At 42.9% G+C, this 21,963-nt stretch overlaps 3 protein-coding genes across 5 annotated transcripts; all 3 read right to left on the reverse strand.

Annotated features, from left to right (window-relative positions):
- Positions 1–3,146: 3,146 nt before the first annotated feature.
- Positions 3,147–7,773, reverse strand: LOC105910671 (dimethylaniline monooxygenase [N-oxide-forming] 2-like). 2 transcript variants are annotated; one of them, XM_031575251.2, is made up of 10 exons: positions 7,529–7,773; positions 7,036–7,224; positions 6,503–6,645; positions 5,888–6,076; positions 5,505–5,670; positions 5,129–5,271; positions 4,753–4,952; positions 4,163–4,518; positions 3,949–4,021; positions 3,147–3,841 (listed from the first exon to the last, which is right to left on the reverse strand). In XM_031575251.2, exons 3-10 carry the CDS (start codon positions 6,632–6,634, stop codon positions 3,406–3,408), a joined length of 1,695 nt encoding a protein of 564 aa, XP_031431111.1. In that variant the 5' UTR covers positions 6,635–6,645; positions 7,036–7,224; positions 7,529–7,773; the 3' UTR covers positions 3,147–3,405. The 2 variants fall into 2 exon arrangements, with proteins under 2 accessions (XP_031431111.1, XP_012694854.2); XM_012839400.3 differs by having other exon boundaries at positions 7,036–7,773.
- Positions 7,774–8,334: 561 nt separating this feature from the next.
- LOC105910814 (flavin-containing monooxygenase 5-like) lies at positions 8,335–14,450 on the reverse strand. 2 transcript variants are annotated; one of them, XM_031575252.2, is made up of 10 exons: positions 14,323–14,450; positions 12,335–12,471; positions 11,841–12,029; positions 11,388–11,553; positions 10,871–11,013; positions 10,385–10,584; positions 9,858–9,993; positions 9,531–9,750; positions 9,199–9,271; positions 8,335–9,095 (listed from the first exon to the last, which is right to left on the reverse strand). In XM_031575252.2, the coding sequence occupies exons 2-10, from the start codon at positions 12,464–12,466 to the stop codon at positions 8,690–8,692; spliced, it is 1,665 nt and encodes a 554-aa protein (XP_031431112.1). In that variant the 5' UTR covers positions 12,467–12,471; positions 14,323–14,450; the 3' UTR covers positions 8,335–8,689. The 2 variants fall into 2 exon arrangements, with proteins under 2 accessions (XP_031431112.1, XP_031431113.1); XM_031575253.2 differs by lacking the exon at positions 14,323–14,450 and having other exon boundaries at positions 12,335–12,491.
- Positions 14,451–15,060: 610 nt separating this feature from the next.
- Positions 15,061–21,894, reverse strand: plpp6 (phospholipid phosphatase 6). The gene is made up of 2 exons (XM_012839497.3): positions 21,266–21,894; positions 15,061–18,618 (listed from the first exon to the last, which is right to left on the reverse strand). The coding sequence occupies exons 1-2, from the start codon at positions 21,750–21,752 to the stop codon at positions 18,251–18,253; spliced, it is 855 nt and encodes a 284-aa protein (XP_012694951.2). The 5' UTR covers positions 21,753–21,894; the 3' UTR covers positions 15,061–18,250.
- Positions 21,895–21,963: the final 69 nt, after the last annotated feature.

Here is a 21,963-nt window from a genome sequence, read left to right on the forward strand (position 1 = left end):
GATCTAATGTTTTAGCCTCCATGCTAGCATGCCCGTCTCCTATGTCTAAGGTTGCGAGTTTCAGTCTGGTGTGGGACAGTGCTTGTCTCAAGGTGCAGGTTACATTGGTGCTATGGCCCAGATTGGGAGAGAGGTTTAGAGGGGACTGCTGTATCCACGCTGCTGACCCAGGGGCCTTCCATGATGCAACTGCCGGTTCCGGTCCTCTCCTAGGTCCAGGCGTGGGAGGGTGCAGGCCAACAACCATTCTAGGCCACTGTCTCAGCACTGGGCCCTGAGTCCAAGACTCTCTACTCGCAGTGGCCCTGCCTCACGTACCAGGGCTGGCATCAACGCTGGCAGACTCCCGGAGGCCATGGTGACATCCTGCAGCTCCTGGTGCCTTGCCGACTGCACACCAGGCTCTTAGTTCACCGGTGCGACTCTTGCACGGGTCAGAAGGGGCCAACCTGGTGGTCTCACGCTCCACTGCATCAGTACCAGGTCGGGTCCTCCATTGAGCGTGTGGGCATGGACATCATGGGCCCGTTTCCCACCACTGACTAGGGGAATCGTTAAGTCCTGGTGGCCATGGATTAATGTGGCCAGAGGTCTCTAGTGTGAGTGCTGCCACCACCGCTGAGCACCTGGTCAGCCACATGTTATCCCACCAAACAAATAGTCTGGCCTAAACTACACCTTAATTAGGACAGCTGCGGTCTAGAAATAACCTTTGTCAGCGTACAGTCATGTTTCCTTGGTAGCATTTAGACTATCAGGGACAGAAAGTTACTATAGAGAAAGAATACCCTCTGTTCCAGTGAGTCTTGTCATTCTGGCCCACTGGGGAAAGGCAAGCTCTGGCCTTGGGTTTTAGCCTCCTTGCTAGCAGACCCATCTCCCATGCTCGAGGTTACACGTTTGCAAGGCTGCAGTATATATAGCACTGCACAAATTTCTACTAAATTTGATGAAAAAACTCATGCTGACTACTAGGTCACTACCCTTTCTTCTTTAAAAATCAGTGGTCCCGTGTAACCAAACACTAAATATAATATGGTAAGAAAACAGCCATATCTAAAAACTACATGGTGCACAATCAAATAGTAGGTATCAAGAAGTTGATGATAAAAAAGTATACTCATACAGCCTTATAGAAACACAGTGTTGACATAATTGTAGAGCAGCTACGGTATTGTGGTGTGTAAGGGTAGTGGAAGCTACAGTATTGTAGTGTGTAAGGACAGTGGAAGCTAAAGTATTGTAGTGTGTAAGGGTAGTGGAAGCTAAAGTATTGTAGTGTGTAAGGGTAGTGGAAGCTACAGTATTGTAGTGTGTAAGGACAGTGGAAGCTACAGTATTGTAGTGTGTAAGGGTAGTGGAAGCTACAGTATTGTAGTGTGTAAGGGTAGTGGAAGCTACAGTATTGTAGTGTGTAAGGGTAGTGGAAGCTAAAGTATTGTAGTGTGTAAGGGTAGTGGAAGCTACAGTATTGTAGTGTGTAAGGGTAGTGGAAGCTACAGTATTGTAGTGTGTAAGGACAGTGGAAGCTACAGTATTGTAGTGTGTAAGGGTAGTGGAAGCTACAGTATTGTAGTGTGTAAGGGTAGTGGAAGCTACAGTATTGTAGTGTGTAAGGGTAGTGGAAGCTAAAGTATTGTAGTGTGTAAGGGTAGTGGAAGCTACAGTATTGTAGTGTGTAAGGGTAGTGGAAGCTACAGTATTGTAGTGTGTAGTGGAAGTTACAGTATTGTAGTGTGTAAGGGTAGTGGAAGCTTCCAGGTGCGTAATTAGACACTGTTAGTTCCCAGAATGCAGTTTGAACATGTATTAACAAGAATGTTAATGTTTAATTGTGTATTAGTGTTCAAATTAGAATTTAGTCAATGTTCCCCTTTTGTGTCTGGTGTTAGCGTGCATTACTGTTACCATTCTTGTCCGTGTGTTATGTTGTGAAATGCCTGTGTGTAAGCCCTGTGTTGATTACTGCCTTTTTACCGTCTGTGTCATGTAGAGAAGAGACCTCCCTCCTGTGTTTTCCCAATCAGTATGTGTGTTGTTCCTGCTTGACATTACGGTATGTTTAGTGCATCTTGCCACTGCATTTCTTAATATACATGAACATAGCTGTGAATGCTGAACCATGCACAACACCTAATATAATTCTCCTAGTATAATTCAAATCACCATTTGATCATTTGTGGAGTGCATCAGAAAACATTAATCTTTTTTGTATCTGACATAATTACTAATATTTGATATGTTGATTGTGAAATTATTACAGGTAAGATGTATGAAAGTTTTGAAGTATACTAAATATTAAAATACATTCTTGAATAATGTGAAAATTCTGTGTGTTGTGCCTGGATGTTAAAGTATCTCCACATGATTGCGTTTTTGACTAGTCTCACTACTTTAGGTTCTGCAAACTAATCAGCCTCCCTGACACCTCTGTCCTATTCAGCTCTAGAGAGCCAATCAAAGAGTTAGTTGGGCAGAAAGGCACGATCAGTACCAAGGACTGGTTTGTGGAAATGTATGGAAATGGGGATTATAGTATTTAACCGGCCATTTAAAGACATTTGGTGTCTTGTTTTCTCTCTCTCTTCTTTTGCTCTTCTCTTGTTGACACACTTTCATTCTCTCTATTTCTTCTCTATCTCTTCCCTTCACATCTCTTTCTTATTCACTCACTCATTCAGGTTTGGGTTTAATTTCTTTACGTTCAATGCATTCAGGTTTATCCGATTTATGTGGTAATCGAAGTATATTTGGTCTAATTGGCATCCAACCTGTCCATTCAATTGCTATTATTTAAAGTTGTACTTATTCGGTTGCTTTTTACCTTACATTCAGTTTGATAACTACCTAAAAACTAACCTTGCAAACACCACCAACAGCCCAGTTGATACTGATAGAAGCTTGCCAACACACTAACTGGTGTCTTTTGGCAGTATAGCTGGCAATGTCATGCTGTGAAATCTTTTCTTTCATTTTTGCAGGGTGTTCCAGCCTGGAACATATAACTACATAGGGCATATCCTGGATGGTTTATTGGGAAAGAAACAGGTGTGTATCTGTCCTTCACATGACCATATGCTATCAAAATTAATTTGAGAATGGTACCAAAACTAGTTGCCTATAAAACCATACCTCAAAAAGTGTCAAATTGTTGCATAGTGCTACTTTAATAAACTGTTCATTCATTAACCATTCATATAACTCCTAATTTGCTATGCTGTTACATTGTTCCACTAGCTTATACTGCTTGGTAATATTGGAGGTCATTCAATAACTTCATGGAGTCAGATTTATTATACATTTCCACATTATTTACCAATCTAATGCATTCAGCCTGGTGTTTTCTGTATTCGGTAACATTTTGGCTGCTCCCCACTGCTTGCTATTAACCACATCCCATGTCCCTTAAACTAAAGTTGCTGTCCCATCCTTCCATATATCATCGAACAGCCCTCCAAGGCCACCAATGGCTTCTGACAGGTTATCAAGGAGGCCTGGAAGTTTGATCCGAAATGCCAGGACTACCAGCACCACCGTGAGTCCACCAGAGAGGGGCAACCACCAAGGCATAGGAGAAGGGTTCAGTTTGGGCACTGGCCTTGTGCTCATGGGCTGGGCAACCCGCTCCCACTGGGTACAGATGGCTTTGTGGGCCCTGTTCCACTGACCCGGCCCACACAACCGGTACTGGTATGGTGTGCATGGACCCAGCAGAACTTTCAGAAACAGGCTGGGATCCCGAAAGAGCAGTGACAGCAACTTGGGTTTTGCCCCCACTTCCTGTGCCAGGTCATCCAGGTAAGGGATATACTGCACCTGGACGGAAGCGTGCTTGGGATAACTACAGAAGAGAGTTTAAGTTAAATCAGTGTAATTAGTAGTTACAATTGTTTGCTAGTAAGATTAATTATTAGTGAGTACTATGTCATGTATATGTATGTTCTCTACCTTCTCATGTATATCTGCATCTCGGCATCAATGACCTCATTCATCTTCTTCTCTGGAGGAAGTCGGCTTAACCCTTGAAGAAAATTTAAATGACAAATCGCAAAAACATACATACAGACACATACACCTTTTCTCTCTCTTGTCCCTGCCATGGCAAGGTCATATCATCAGTGCAAATCTAGCACAAATAAAGCTTACAGCTTTTTATCTGTACCTGCAATTGCTCTGGTGGCCCAACGAGCCTGCAGCTCCATGCATGGCATGATTGGTCCAGAGGTCTGTATAAGACCCAACAGAGCCAGTGTGGGGCGCTCTAGAGAGGGGGGAAATATGTGCTTGTACAGACGGATCTCTCCGTGGCGACCAGTGACCAGGGAGGGGGGCAGGAAGGAGAACGTTGCGCTGTATCCAGTGCAGAACACAACCGCGTCGATGTTCTCCTCTACCGACTGGTCCTCAAACACCACGGATGACCCTCGGAACTCGCACATGTTGGGCTTCATGGACAGGGCTCCGTAAAGGATCCGCCCTGGCAGATCATCGTTTATGATGGGACGCCTCTCAAAGAACCTTCGGAGGTGTAAAGGGGTGTAGGTATTACATGCCAGCAGCAGGGCATTTCTGTCTTGGAACTTGATTGACATTCTTTTATATTTGAACTGAATGTGTGCAACCTCTTTTGAGTTTTAGCTCAGAAAATAATGCCATTTCCACGCTGCACTTACTCCATTGTGTGACAGTTTCCTCATATTCAACCATAACTCAGAGGACAGTCATTGCAGATGGGCTGATCTTCTCTGTTACCTGTGCTTTGGCTGCAGACTGTACAGCCTGTGGTCATATTTGTTGTTGATCCGTCTCTCAGTAACCCAGTTTAGCAGCACCTTTGGCAGCAGCCGTTGCATTAGCACCCCCCAGCGATTGATCATCATCATGTCCAGAGGGAGGCCATTATCTGACATCCGACCCAACACCCACCCACCTTTTATCGTACTTAGGAATGTCTGAGTTGGAAGAACAGTTTAGGAATAGAATAGAGATGAATGCAGGCAATTAGAAAGGTTCAAACATTAGCCAGACAAGACACAATTATTTAAAAGTTTACGTGTGATATGTGACATTTTGAGGACAGGTATGAGTTGTATGAAGAAATTGGAGAGAAGAGTGTTTTAGTTCATGCCTTCTCTGCAGCTCTGCTGATATCCACAGCAATGTCACATCCAGAATTCCCCATTCCAACCACCACAACTCTTTTCCCACGGAACTGGTCCGGGTCTTTGTATTTCCAACTGTGATAACATTCCCCTTGGAATGTGTCTGCTCCTGAAAAACATGGACAACCTTTCAGCAATAATCATTCATGGATATACATGTTCTCTTGAATTGTATGGCAGTTTCATAATCCACAATGGCATGTTCAGTACATGTAATCTATTTACATATCATGCTTTTAAACTTTCAATGACTGAACCAAAATACCAGAAAAAACAAATGTGCCTCACAGTGCCTCTGAAGAAGTTCAGTGGTAACGCATTGTACATTGTGTTTTGAAATACCTTTGAAAGCATCCATTGGGGTGACAGGGTGTGTGTAGTGCCCTGAACATACAAGCACGCCATCAAAGACGTGTCTCTCCTCCTGACCATCACTGTTCTCAGTCACCACCTCCCACTGACCTGAATGAGAGAAGTCAGGCGTCTGCCTCACACTGCTCACTGTGGTCTGTACACACACACACACACACACACACACACACACACACACACACACACACATACACACACATCACAAATATACAAACATTGCTTTTTCCTGTCATTCAAACTAGAATGTATAGAGTTCAATGGAGAGCATTCTTTTTTTATTTAATGAAATAGGTATGAATTTGTGACGCAGATTTTAACCTATTTAAAAAAACAGATGGAGGGATGGTTGGCACCTGGAACTGAATATATTTCAGGAGATCAAAGTGCCGTGCATAAAGCCGGTAGTACTGGAGCAGCTGGGAGTTGTGCAGGTAGTTGGGGTAGTCAGCAGGCATGGGGAAGTCACTGAAGCACATCATCTCCTTGGAGGTGTTTGACACCAGAGAACGGTAGATGCTGGAATGTTCTGGCTCAGGGTCCTCCTGTCAACCCACACAAGTTTTCCATTAACCGATGATGAACTGGGAAGGAAAACAGTTCGCGTTTGACCTGAGATTTTCCAGCGGAGAGTCCGGAGCTGGGGAGAATATTGCTGGCCTTAGTTTATACATAATCTTAAAAAGACTAGATAATGCAGAATCTTATGCTAGAAAAAAAAATGCAAACCACGTTCCTGTAAGTATTGAGTTAAATGCAATGCTTAATCCCGAGTGAAAAAAATATATGTTAGTGTAATTCTAGTGTTGTGCATTTAACTTACATCAGGCTGAAGCCTTTCCACTAGTTCTGTACATTTGCGTATATGATGATCTGATCCCAGTTCCGCTGTGCTTAGCTCTGCTCCACAGTAAGTGTTTGTCCACCCAAGGAGAACCCTAATGAGAATGATCATCCAGAGATCCCCTTACCTTAAATTTCCACAGTCCTCCAATGTCATCACTGCTCTCAAAGCACACAGGCTTCAGCCCCTCATCCAGGCAGCACTTGATGGAGACAAGGCCACCGCTTCCAGCTCCAATCACAGCAACCCGTCGGACCATACTGAAGGTGTCTATGGAGGGAGATCATAAACCAATAAGTAGCTGTAAGGTCATACATTGTAAGTTCTTGTAAGCTTGTTAAGTTTTGGAAAAACAGTCATCTACTGTCCCTGTTTTCATTAATTCAGTGGGATGTATAATATGACTTTGTCAGGTGGAGACATGATGGATTTCATCAAATTCAAAATATTCATCAATATTCAATGTTTTTATATTAATTTGATATTTGCATGACAGATGAGACACAAAATTGAGCAAAATGTGATGTAGGACTCTGCATGTTTTGTCAAACTGAAATTGAAACTGAGTCAAATAGAAGCAAGAAACACTGACACTCAGCACTCAAAACAAAACATTATTTCAATGTACTTCAGTCTGATTTCAGGTGTGCTGCTTGTCACCTGTTGATTCTGATGTCCTTGATGAGTGTAGAGTCCTGAGGCTTTCTGTTGTCTAATATGCTGCAGCTGTTTTGCCGGCCCTCATGTAAGGACTGGAATGAACCTGTTGCACAATGCTGCGGTAGTGAGCAGATCAGGGTGAACTTTGCTCTGTGCTGTCTGAGGTGGATCTAACAGGTTAAGAGGGACCTGGAAAAGTAGGCCATGAGGTGTTAAACATAAAACACTTTCTTATATTTTAAAACTTAAATTGCAAAAGCAAGCTTTGGAAAACCAACTGGCCGAAGATGTCAGTCAGTCTTGTCAGGCTTTCCACAAAATGCTGAGAAATTATTGAGTCAACATTCACTCATGCAGACAAATGTTATCATGCAAAAATATAAATAAAGCGGTAAGACCGATGCGTCAGATTTTCAACCTAAAAATAATTTAGCACTATTTTCTGTGTGCATGTTTGCTGTGCTGTTTGTTCTGTGTCCACATGTTCACTTACACTGAACTGAAGTGGAAGTCCTGGGAGAAGATAAAGTTAGTCTCTTCAAAAACAGGAAGGGATCCTCCCTTGCCTCATGTAAAAGCGTTGTGTGATTTCACAATGGCTGATCCAGGGCCAGTTTGTGTTTGCGCAAGACCTGTGGTCTAAGGTGGGGCAATAAGGTAATATGAGAAGGTGGGTGGAGTAAAAAAGGGGTTGGGGTTATCCATGGTCATGTTAACTCCTGAGTTTCTCAACGGGTTATACAACCTATGCTGTTAAATATTATGGGGTTCAACAGAATAGACATAGCCAAGGATTGCTCAATTTAAGACCAGAGCCATGGGCTTACTGCCAAATATCATGACGGTGCATAATCACAGCCACATTCTTAAAGAGGCTCATAGTTCTCCAAATCATGAAAATATTATAATTGTACAAATCTTTCCTTGGTTTGCTCTTGATTCTTGAATTCTTATCACATACCATAATTTATGACTGGTCTGTTTAAGACATACATATAATCGTGACAAATCCTGGACAGCCTTTTAAGTGTTCATAGATAAAGGCCTCAACTCAGAATTATTATTTTAAGGGAGGTGAGAATTATAGTCCGTCAGCACTAATAGTAAAATAAAGAGTCAGATTATCTGTCAGGGTCTGGACATAACAAATTGTTTTGAAAAGTTTTGGCCATACATGCTGTACACAGCTGATGATAACATGCTTAATGGATTGTGTTCTTGTAAAAAGGGTATTTGGACAGTTCTAAGACTTAAAGAAATAGGCTTGTAATCACCTGAGAAACAAAGATCAAACAAGTGTCTTTTTAATTAGATTTTTATTTGTCACAAGACAACTGGATAATTAAAATATTAATATAATGCTCTGAGCATAGCTCACCAAAACAGTGATCAGTTCAAATTGCACATGTTTTGAGAAATCTTGCCAAACATACCTGAAGAATACTCTACTGTCTTTCTGATGTATACATTTGACATAGCATCAGAGGTCTCTGATTTAATTACATTAAAAACTGCAAGGCAGTATTGTTCCTCAAACTAGGTGGACTTGGTTAGCCAAAATACAATAATTTGGTCTGTGCACTAGACGTTACTAGCAATTTGTTTTTAGCTGGTGACCCACATTTTTGTCAAGTTTTATTTAATGGCTGTGAGCTCAGATCTTCTGAGGGATGACCACTGAAATGAGTTTGTCGAACGATGCGGGTGGGTGATGGTGGAGGTAGTAGACTGCTGAGGCTCCAACCAGGCTGACCAGGCTCAGTTTGAACAAGCGGCCAGCCAGGGACCTCTCGTTGGACTCATCCAGGGGCCTGGTCTTCAGGGGCTGGTACATGCGGTCGAACTGGGTGAAGATGGCATGGCGGGCACCAGACCACTTCCCTGGGCCCATTATGCGGTACTGGTAACAGGTTACTGGGCCCCACAGAACCCTTTTAAACAGGGGGTAGTCGGTGAAGAAGAGCCAGGGCAAACTGGGTCTCGCCCCAATCATTCCAGCGATTTCGTCCATGTAGGAGACAAAGTCCACCTGTAGTGGGGTCTGCTTGGAGCAGATGTAGCTGTGGACGGCGCACATTTAAAACACATGTGTGAGTAGTTGTATTTCTTATACTTTACCTGGTATTTGATATTTGCATTGACAGGTATGAGAGGAGCGCCTACTTTTTGTCAATGTCCTTGGTGTCATTTAGCACAGCTTTCATCATTGCCTGGCTATTGGGAAGCTTCTTTAGCCCTTTGAGTAAAAAAAAAATATGAAAAGGATGAAGTCAACCACAAGGCTTAGAATTGCTAGCATAAACATACATTGGGGAAATTTCACAGTGTACTGCAATTGCTGCTTTGTTTAACAAGTGTGCAACTGTCTTTACTGATCACAAGATGGCGCTGAAGCAATAATACCCTCAGGACAGCAGCCAGCCATAGATCTCTGTCTTTTGAGGAACATCACGTTCAAAGACTAACTGATCTTGGATTGGTTGGTTCAGGCTTACCTTTGAAGACCTGTGTGACCCAGCGAGACTGCATTTCAGCCTGGGGCATGATGGCCCCCAGGGCGTGGATGAAGCCCACCACAGCCAGTGTAGGGTGCTCCAGGCTGGGGGGGAACACGTGCTTGTACAGGCCTATCCTGTGGCCTGTCTTCTTCTTGATAGATCCAGGCAGGAAGGGGAAGTCGTAGCCGTAGCCTGTGGCAAACACGATCACATCCACCTGGTTGGAGGGGAGAGGCGAAAGGACCGGGATGTAACTACACCATATGTATTTACATTCATATGTGCTTACATATATGTGGATAAAAAAGAGCAAGATGTGCTTACATTCTCAACCTCAGTGCCATCCTCAAACAATACTGAGGAGCCACGGACCTCCTTCACATTGGGTTTCACGACCACAGCCCCGGACAGGATCTTAAGGGGCAGGTCATCATTGATGACAGGGATCTGACTGAATAGTCTAATTGAATGACAAATATTTAAAGTAAGACAAAATCGAAGGATTTATATGATCCATCCTGTTTGTGTTGCTCTGGTGCTTAATGTACTAACACATTTTATGTCACATTTCAGAAGTGGGTGTGTGAAATATTTACTTCTTATTGTGAGTCTAAGTATTAAGGTTGGCAGATAATTGTTTGCAACGTGCTTACAGTTCAATAGTATATAGAGTAGAGTATATATCTTGTATCAGTGTTTCAACATACAGTACATGAAAGTACAAAGAAGTAAACTCATGGTCAGAGCTGGGTTACAGCAACAGTGCCATGCTGTGGAAAGACTCAGACCAGTCTTTTATATTGTATGAGCCTCCACCTACAGAGTATTGATTACCAATCCTGTGCTCATACCTGTGCTTTGGCTTCAGTGCATACATGGTGTGGTCATACATGGCGTTCAGCTTCTTCTCACCGAACCAGTTCAAGAACCTCATGGGCACTAGCTGGAAGAGGATGTGGACGAAGCGTGTGTTGTACGTCATGTCCACAGGCATTCCGTTATCAGACACCTGCCGGATCATCCAGGCCCCACGACGGGTGCTGACATACACCTGAGGATGAAGGAAGGGTAAAGGTCCTCATTCATTAGTACCAAAGTAGTGGCATCCTGGTGGTAATCATCCTGTGTGAATAAAGAATCCTCACTGATAACTGCAAATAAACAGGTGTCAGGTCATACATAAAATCCCAAATTACCCTATAATTGGTGCAAAAATGTTATTATAAAAAAATTTAAATGTCACTGACAACTGATTGCCAACAGTGCCAGCAATCTATATTCAGAAAAAAAGTCATGCAATAGTTAGTGGAAATTCTTTAATAGAAATTTAAATTCACCTGTTCAGCCACTCTGCTGGACTCCGCTGCAATGTCTCCCCCAGAGTTACCGATCCCAATCACCACAATCCTTTTCCCCGCCAAATCCTCTGGGCCTTTGTAGTCCCAGCTGTGGAAGTATTTGCCCTGAAACGACTCAATACCTGCAAAACAAAGGATTACAGAACCTTAATAATATAATTCAGTGACCTAATTTAAGATATAGTATCAAATTGATCAGTTGTGAACACCTTGCTAAGACATGACTGGCAGTGACTGACTTAAAGGGAAACTTCTGAATTTTTCAACCGGGGGCGAAATCGATCCAGTATTGAGTAAGAACGCTAAAACTGGCAACCATAAAATGGCTATACAATAGAAAGTTTCCCTTTAAATTAGTTCACACTACTGAATATATTTTTTAATGTATTGATTCATCCCAGCAAACTAAACAAACATACAGCTCATTTGAGGGGGGCAACACTGGGCCCTATGTGGGTCAGACGGTCATGTGTCACAACACAGCAAGTCTACACACCTGGAAAGTCTTGCAGGGGGATGTGGGGGTAGGTGTAGTGACCAGAACAGACCATCACTGCATCAAAGACGTGTCTCTCCTCCTGACCGTCCTTGTTCTCGGTCACCACCTCCCACTGACCTGAATGAGTGAAGTCAGGCCTCTGCCTCACACTGCGCACGGAGGTCTGTACACACACACAGACACACACACACACACACACACACACACACACACACACACACACACACACACACACACACACACACACACACACACACACAGACACACACACACAAAATGGACAATGCAGTAGTTATTCTCTTTATACATTCTTCATAGGCTTAACACATTCTTAAGTGTTCTTAAATTATGTCAGTAGTCAGTACAATCTTAAGGTGAACTTCCCACAGATCTTCACGCTCTGTAACAAACGGTGACCTGTCACAGGTTAATGCTGCTGTTTGTTTTTACCTGGAAGCGAATGCGCTGGATAAGCTTGAAGTGCTCGGCATAGAGGCGGAAGTACTTCAGGATTTTGGAATGGTGCATGTAGTTGGGGTAGTTGCCTGGGATGGGGAAGTCGCTGTAGCACATCATCTCCTTGGAGATGTTGATGGTCAGGGAGCGGTAGATGCTGGCTCTGTTTGGCTCAGACACTTCCTGTAGGCGTCAGCGGTATCTTAAGACATGTACAATAACCAAACGTCTGCTGATAACTCTCATTCACATTTAAGTTTTTTCACTGTTCTTTGACCAAAAGACTCGGACAAAATCTGACAGATCAAGAAAATGTAAAAGTAAAGACAATGATTTATAATGATTTACTTTCTGTTTCAAATAAAAACAACATACGAAACATATTTTTATATGTGTATGGATTTAAATATATTTCTATAACAAAACATGATGAAGATAAAACAAATTAGCAATTTAGGAAATCATAAAAACACTGATGTTATTCTTGCCTTGAACTTCCACAGGCCTCCCATGTCATCGCTGCTCTCGAAGCAGGTGGGCTCCAGCCCCTCATCCAGGCAGCTCTTAATGCAGGCCAGCCCAGAGGGACCAGCCCCGATCACTGCCACCGTGCGCACCATGCTACCTGTGGAGAGAAGAATCAGCTTCAAACCATGCTGCCTGTGGAGAGAAGAATCAGCTTCAAAATTGAAATAGTCACTGTGGCATAGGATACAGAAGAGTAAAACCCAATGGATGCCTACTGGAGACAGAGTTGTACTGATGGTACTAGCTGCTCAGATACTGGAAATCTGTTAGATAAAAGAAGGAGCCAGTAATATCTCTCTCTCTCTCTCTCTCTCTCACTCTCTGTATATATATACAGTATATATGTATATGAGAGTGGGGTTATTAAAGGATATCCCCACGGATATGCCACAGCCGTGAGGATATCCTTTACCAACCCCTGGCTCATGCCTCTCTCTGGCCTGCCAGGACGTGGGTGAGCCCGACAAGCTTGTTGTTGTTGAATAAATATACTTATATGCAACTCCGGAGTCCTGAGGCAACTTGAGTGAATTTTCACCTAACAATATGTGTGTCAGTTTCAAAATTGTGTTACTTCTGCACAGTGTCTGAGACCTTACAGTCGCTGTGTGACTTTGCTTACACTCAATTGTTTAATTATTTGAGCTGTGACAACTTAAAAATATTCGTTATTGTTCCATCCCTCCTGTCCAGCAGTGTTCAACTTGCACTGGAAAGCAGGACGATTCCAGAGTGAAATAAAGGTTTGTACTTGACTTTTTTTTTAAACCAGCACTACTAGCAAGCACATTTCTCAATGACACTGTGTAAGATACATTTGAATTATCAAATCATATCAAATCAAATGTATCAAATGTAGTATAATCAAATGAAAAAGTCAGTCAGAAACAGCAAGTAAAATTCACGTAGGAAATGTAAAGCCAGACGAGAGAGCAAGTTAAAACTGGGACAGAGGGCTGTGAGAAAGGGCAGCGAAAAGAGAAATCATGAATGGTCAAGGCTGTGGCGCAGATAAGGGAAAGCTTCCAGACGATAGATGTGTCAGCAGATTAAAAACAGAAGTTCTGTAAGTGGAAAATACCACAAGAATCATGTGTTATTACTATGTACAGAGTGGACGAGACAGTATGTCACAATCTTAAGATCGATAGATGGGCGGCCCAGGGGCCCAGAGTGACATCACAGGATTAGGCCTTAAAAGTTTGAGCATCGCCTGTATCAGATCAGAATGCATTCTCCAGCTTGCTTGACTGTACTTGATTGTCTGTTGGGCGAGTTGTATTGTGTCAGTATCTACCAGTAAAACTTATCTTGTTACAACAAATTGCTTCGTACGGTGGTTCCTCTCCAAAACAACACGCAAGAGTGAAAATAACTCTAACAATTGAGAAGCTGCAATCATATATCTGAGCATCCTCCATTAATATTGAAATTCTAAATAAAATGCTTAAAATTACTATTAATAAATATACTTAAATACCAACTGTTTCACCTTGGCTTAGTTTCCGAACTCATCTATGAAACACTTTCTCCATCATACATAGTTCATAGAGTAATGCACTGCCCTGGATCCTGTCAAACGGAGTAGGCTTTATCAAAGATGCCTGTCATAGATCTTCCTTTTGTATTGAGTCAAAGATCATCTTATCATTTTGTGATACATCCATCCTGTTTCTGGTTAGCATACAATTGCAATTGATTACACAGTTAAATTCGAAAGGGATACAGGAGCAATACCATAACATAAAAAATGTATGTGAAGCCACTGATCACATTTCAGTGAAGTCCATCATAAAAATACAGATAGACACACATCATTTAAAAATGCTAACTTGTCTCCCATAATATAAAAAACGAAATTACATTTGATTAAAAAATCTGCCAACACTGAATAGATATCATACCAAAATGGGTATGATGTGCCAAAGAAACGAAGATGCTGACATACCTTCCAGTTAATGGTAGTGCTCGTGTCGATCAAAGAGGAAGAGCTCCTCTTCATGCCGTCTTTTATACTAGGTCCAGCTGCAATATATCTTTTTAATCATTTCCAAAGATTGATTGCATTGATTAAAGACTCTGGTGTTTACCCAAGCTCACAGGGTTTACCATTGACTAAAGGGCAAATACGTTTTATCCCAAAACAGGGTGGTTTACGCTCTGCTTTTCCATTTCCACGTATCGAGCCTCAGGTCTAGCTGATGAAAGGGGTCAGTTAAAATATACTGCAAGTGGATTTGTGTTGGGAAACACATCGAAACATGAAGGTACATCTTAAGGTTAAGAAGGCTTTGGGAAACTCCAACCCCAGATTGATTGTGAAAAGTTGAATGTGAGAATGTGAATTATAATGCACTCATCTCCATAGCTAACGGTATAGTAACAGGGTGGAGAAATCACATTTAAATTGTAGTATCTATAAAGGGTATAAAAACGATATGGTTTAATCTAATATGGCATGATAATTAGTGAAATAAGTAATATTGGTGAAATTTCGTTTGTTAAAATAAATTCAGACAATTAATATTTAATCAATCAGTAGAACAACTATAATGATATAAACAATACATTTGATTAAATGGCCAATTATTAAGCGTGTTCTATTAAAAAAACACATTTCTGAATTCGTTTTCAAGTGTGTCATTATCAGCATATTTTCTGTATGTTAAAAGAACAACAGACATTGTTAAAGCTCTCGTCTTGCAAATTTATTTTAAAAATACAATCACATTATGGTCCATTTTTAGACTATATCCCACAAATATAGTACAAACAGTCTTGCTTGCTACCACACTACCCCATATATACTTAACATTTTTTACATTGAAACATACATTAGACTTGACAGCAGATTAAGGATTATACGATGTACAACACAGATTATTATAGAGTTCATATTCACTTTGTATAGCTGGTGATGAAGCCTTATGTGATGAAGGCATACAAAAAAGTCTGTGCTGCCAGGCCTTTGCCACAGTCCTTTTTTTTAAACAATGATATTGCAGTTGGTCCTTTGAGCAAAAAATAGCATAAAGGAAGAGCTTTTAAATTATTGCAATGGGAAAAAAACAGCAGTGACTGCTCTGTCTGAGAATCTCACCTCGGAGGACTGTGTTGACCGTGTCGCTGAACAGATGGCCGGACGGATTTCTCAGACTAGCAAGTCACGTAAGGATGCCCTGGAAACCCCTGCATATTGCATTTGAATGTAATTATGCGAAAGAAAATAAATTATTCCATATACGTCTTTAAATTAACATCCACACTAAGTCTACATCGATTAAAATCTGAGTGGTCACAGACTGTCCTGCGTATGACACAGATCGGTACATTCAAAGAAAATAGAAAGTGCAGCTTACAACATTGACCATCCTCAAAGTACAGAGCCACCTAGCCCATACTGATTACAACATGCATTAAGACTAGTTACAGGCACTGCTGCAACATTTGGAATGTAAAAAAAGAATCGGCAAACATTAACATCAATCCACATACATAATACATACAGACCCTGCTGAGACTGTCAGAACGCAAACCAGGCATGTGAGGGGTTAAGGAGAACTTTGGAGAGTTTGCGGAGGTTACATAAGACCCAAAAAGGCAGGGGGTGGAAAGTGGTGGTGGTGGTGGTGGTGGGGTGTGGGGTGGAGGCTGCAGGAGAAGGGAGAGTGAGGAGAGGAATTTTAACAGAGTTAAATTCAATCTCAGGCTGAGTGCTGAGGGGAAAAAAAGAGCACGAGCTGTGATGGAACTGGAGCTCTCTCTTTTTCTGTCAATCCGCTCCTGAGGGACACAGAGACTAGGGCAGTCACAATAGAATAGATAGAACTTGCAGTTTCACTAATCACTGAAGGGGTGTTAACAGTTGGTGGCCTTTGGTCATACCACCATCTATCCTCTCTCGCCTCGCACTCACACGGGACGCAGGCTTAGCGAATGTCAAAGAGTGAGCCGGATAGAATCCATCTAGCCACAGTGGTGTGCAGGCTGAGAAAGTATTTTTCCGTTATATCCACCCAGCTGCAGTCCTTCTGCGCAGTAGGGAATAGAGGGAGTCAGCTGTGGATTTAAACCATCTCTGAGGTTCCCTTCTTTCTTATGAATCCTTCAGCTCTGCAAAGAGAAGCTCTTACAATGACTTTTGCAAGCTGGTGACGTCACCTTGATGAAACCCTGCGGAATTACCTGTTCAGGTAAAATGAATGAAATTGCACAAGGATAAATGCACTGCACTGATTTCCACCTAAGGCTTCTGGAGATGCCCACGAAGAGGAAACACAAGAAAAAGGCCAAATTAAAAGTAAAAAAAATGGGGTATACAGAATGTCAATGGTGGAGCTAAACAGTCAAAATGACTTGTATGTAGACATTTGTGGGGGACACAATTTATGTTACACATCATTTTAAAAGGTTCCTTTTTTAGGCCTAGGCCAAATAAGGGCATTTAGAATGAAGCCCATCACACAAAATGATTAAACTGGACCCAGTGGCCTACAGAGAGGACGGTCAGACACGAGTACAATGTGGACAGAACCAGTTCATCTGGTCAGTCACCTCAGTGATGGGTGCACTAGTCTAGTGAACATTTCGCACCCCTGCCAAGAAGCACTCCGTGTGAATTACGTCACAGGAGCTACTGGCGTCAAACGCCGGTTCAGTCTAGCAAAACATTACATAACCAAGCTCACTGTTCCGATCGAAATCAAACTGCCAGCTGTGCCTAGATGGTGGCCTACGTGCTCAGCCTTGGATCTGTTGCTGAGCACCATGATAAAAATAAATAGTTAACCCTCAGTGCCTTAGAGGCGTCATCTTAGACATCACTTCTGGCATAATCATCTGAAGTTTGCTTTCAGAGGCTCGTTTGGAAAGCTCAAAGGTAAGGTTTTTTGCCTGGGGATACTGGGAAATCATGCCCTGAGATAAAGGTTTACCTTACTCTACCCATAACTTGAAAGACCTTCAAAGTCTTCAGTCAGCAGTGTTATATAACCAGGACTCTAGTAGACTCTGCCATGCCTACTGATGCTTTGTGCATGACTACAGATAAAGGTGTCATAACAGAGATGGGATGGAAGCAGCATTATGAACACAAACACAATCCCAACATACTAGCATAACGCCTCTTCATTTCTTTCAGCGAAAAATCATATATCAGCAAATACATATTCCTACTTGTAATTTTGCATGATGAAATCAGCATAGAGGAGAAAGGACGTCAGCAAAAGTACACAAATTTGAAATACACTATACAATCAATCCACAATAAACTGAACACCTCCATCACATTCAGCACTTTTGCATGGACAGAAAACACTATGCAGCCCACATTATCACTTCAAACTGAAAGCTAGCAATGCACTTCCATGCATCCACTTCCAGCATGAAACACCAAAACAGACCTCCTCCCACACACACAGACGCACGCACGCACGCGTGCCGCACCAGTATTGCAGTATTTGGGGCAGAGAACACCCTGCGGGTAACTGAAGCTATCCTGTGAAATTCCTCCCCATTGTTCTTCAAATACACACAGAAGTAGTGTATAATGACACTCAGCCAGGTCTGGTGCATATGGGACTGTAAAGAGTTTCGTAATCAGAAGTTAAACTGTACTGCAGTGGTGGCTTGATGGTGATGATTAAATGTTTTATTTTTTTTGTTTGCAGGCAATGAGGAAATGGTGACACACATGGACGAGCCTCGGAAGATACTGGAAGGTGAAGTTATAAAATCTCCCTTCACAAATAACCAACACTCTACAGTCCTTAACACCGCTCTTACACTTGTCCACTTTCAGACCTCTTTTGCCCCCCCCCCCCCCCGCAATCCATCCATCCACCACCTTGCACCCCCTTGGAGGCCCTCCACTCCTCTTACGCGAACTGTCCCATCAGGCCGTTCAGTGTGGCGGAGGACATCCACAATGCCTCCACCAGGTTGTACTGGCAGTAGCCCATGCCGAAGCCAAAGGCCACGTCGGTCACGTTGTGGCGGCCCAGGAGAACCCGGGAGAAGCCCACCAGGGTGGCCCAGAGTATGACCAGCACACGGAGCGGCGCTGCCAGGACCAGGTGGGCCAGCAGGAATCGCCCGCACATGGCTGCGCGTGTGGCGTGGCCCGATGGGAAGGAGTAGCGGTCCACGGAGAAGGTGGCGAACATGTCCATTCGGTTGTGGGACGGGCGGCGACGACGCACAACTGCTTTCACTATGCCAACCAGGATCAGGTCCAACACCAGAGCTGTGGGAGACACACACACACACACACACACACACACACACACACACACACACACAGACAGACACACACACACACAGACACACACACACACACAAACACACACACACACACACACACAGACAGACACACACACACACAGACACACACACACACACAAACACACACACACACTGTAAGCATTATCTAGAATCTACATACTAATAAGACATACAACTGCACATCACTGCAACTGCAAAAACTTAAGTATTGTCAGACTTCATCCAAACCAGTTGCACACATAAAGAAAGGTTCATAAATTTGGCACAATTACGATGAGAACAAATAGCCTGAGCGCTGCCAGGAACACACAGACAGGTGTAACGATAGCCGGTGGGTACAGTGCTGTGCAGTGACTAAACCTCACTACCCGACACCTTAAGCCTGGTTTCGAGTTCGAGTCTGGCCTTGGACTGTGCTTGTCTACATAAGGAGGTTACACATATAGAAGAGCATTTAGTAACATTAATATCAGTTGTAATGTTAGTTGAAAAATGAAAATTAAATTGTCAGTTTAATGTAATTAAGCCAGCATCACATCAAACTAACCCATTATCTTAATTGCCCCATCTTAAATTGCACACTGCACAAACACACACACACACACTCTGTCGTTGTGACACACTGACTGAATGCTTAGCCCATGTGGCAGTAAAGAGATGCAGTTCTTTCATCCCTAGAGGTGATGCTTCTGCTCATCCCCCTTCACCCCCCCCCTTCACCCCCCCTCTCTCTATGTGGTATCTGTCAGAAGTGCTGTTCAGTACTAGAAAGGGTGGCAGCAGGCTGTCTGCACATATGAAAGAGAATGAGGGAGCGAGTGAAAGAAAAGACAAAAGGGAAAAGAGCAAGAGGGTGAGATATGAGGATTAAAATAGAGAAATCACACTATTGGGACCGTCTTGTAGGGTAGGAAGATTTTGCTGCAGGGCATTCAGAGACAGCCAGCCCCAGGGATGGGTATTTCTGGATCCGGTGACGGACCCAGGTTTTCCCCAAAATGTTTCATCATCACCCCTTCGCTGCCTAGTTTAGAAGCAAAGCCAGGCAGAAACTTGGCTTTGTTTTTTTTTGTTTTTTTTTGTTGGACAATTGTACTGCCATCTAAGAGTGTATGTTGCTTGTAGCTCAATGTGAACACTGCAGCCATATATGCATCTAAATGCTCCATGAGCTGTGCAGTGTTAAGGTGCAAATATCTGTTTGCTATCGTTTTGGATAATATCTGTTGTTAGTAGGGTTGCAGCGGTATAAGATTTTCACAGTATGATAACTGTCTCGGAAAATGTCCCGGATTCACGGTATTTCACAATTATTAGAATTAGTATTATTATTATCAGTTACAATGGCCTTTAAAGGAATGAAAACAGAAGGGATTTTTGTTAATGTTTTTTTTCTTGTTTACTTCTGTCAGCTCCCCGAGCTGAGTAAATCAGAGATTACCGAACAGACAGACAACGCCGATATAGCCGGGAGCCAGGATGTGGAAAATGATTTTGATGCATTTCACGATTGATGTTTAAACGGTCACACATTTTTTTCATTAGGGAGTGAAGTTATAAATGGGACACCCACTTTCATCTGCACAGAGGGATGGTGTTCTCGAAGATGGCCGAACATGTTTGATGTTTCCTCCTTTGTCAGCAACTTTGTCTCTGGTTGCATTGTTTCCCACAATACTGGTAATAAGCAAATGTACATGGTATGATAACCATCCATTTTCACATCACAGTTTACTGTGATACCGGTATAACGTTGCAATCCTAACTGTCAGCTCTTCACAGAGTCACTGCTTAACAGCTTCATGTTCTACATGCCCCTTTCTTCCGTCTACACACAATGTACATTTGACAATGAAGTATAAAAACCTGATTAGAACTGAGATAACACTGATGTCAATAGTCAGCATCACATGCACAAATAAGCACAATTACTCTATATGACCCAAATAAGTCACCCTGAGTTTGCTGCCACCAAGTTGGCTGTGTGTATTTTTCATTTCATTCAAAAAACACCCCCCCCCTCCCCTAACAATGCTTCACTATGGCAGGGGTTAGCGAGTACAGGAGTACAGGGACACTGCAAATGTAGGTCAATACATTAGGCTACCTCTGGAGGCGGACCAACTGTGTATTCAGGGCTGGCACTTGCTCCAACAAACAAGTCAATGGGAGGCACAGTCATAGTATTTCTAAAACTGTCAAGCTTTGCAGTTTGGTGAGCCTGTCAAAGTCAGATGTGCAAAATTCAGAAAGACAGCTACAGCCAGTGACCTGTTGTCATACACCAACAAAAGCAAACTAGGTTACTACCAAAATGCATGGCATGTTGTAATCACAAAACTGACTTTAATGCGTTCTATAAAGTTCTACCAGACATCTCTGAGGAAAACTTCATCATTAGAAAACACGAGACTAGACATGAAGATGATGGTGATGATGATGATGATGGACACCAGTTGTGTGAAACAGGTAGCCTGACTAGATGGTTCAATACACAGGAAGAGGGTCTGCATAGGAGTGGGCGGGATGTTGACAGAGGGAAAAAATAGGTGAAGCATTTAGAGTAAATGACAAGTACTATTTTGAAATGCCGACCTATAGACATTTACCCATGAGTAGGTTGAGCATGACCTCTTGCCCGGCTGCGCTATCGCTCTTGTAGAGGCAGTAAGCAGCACCAACAAGCCATGGTATCCCGTGTCCAGAAATCTCGATCAGCTTCATCAGCGGCCGTATACTTCCCCAGGAGGAATCTTCACAAGCACACACTCCCAGACGTTTGGAAAGCCACAAGTCCGTGGCTAACAGTGAGCTCAACGCTATGCCGACGATCGATGGGTTCAGTCGCATACAGTCTTCTTCCGGCAGCTGTCCGCCGGTAGACGAGGTAGATGCATTAGACGAACCGGAGCCTCGACGACGAGTCGGGCTCTCGGATGCACGTAGTCGAGCTGATGTTGGGTCGGAACCTTGTCGCTGCAACAAATGCTGTGGTGGACGTCGATTAAGGGACATAAACTCATAACGCCCGTTGCCACCGATACCAGGGGAACTGCCACTGCGTCCACCGCTAGTTTTAGCTTTTGGGGAAGGCATTTTGATTTCTATGTTTACTTATTTTCGGGTAGGGTGCAACCCGCTTTCAGTACGGTGGTTGTAGACGAATAACGTTGCTGAAGTTTCACTATTTCTCGTCTCAGTTCATCCCTTCACAGGTGACTGCAGTGTCAGCATCCGAAGTGACTTCCGCCATCTTTGTTTTACCGCACTAGGATAGGATAACTGGGAAATAAACTTCCCTTGAACA

Source organism: Clupea harengus, chromosome 10 (genome assembly GCF_900700415.2).
Source record: "Clupea harengus chromosome 10, Ch_v2.0.2, whole genome shotgun sequence".
NCBI lineage: Eukaryota > Metazoa > Chordata > Actinopteri > Clupeiformes > Clupeidae > Clupea > Clupea harengus.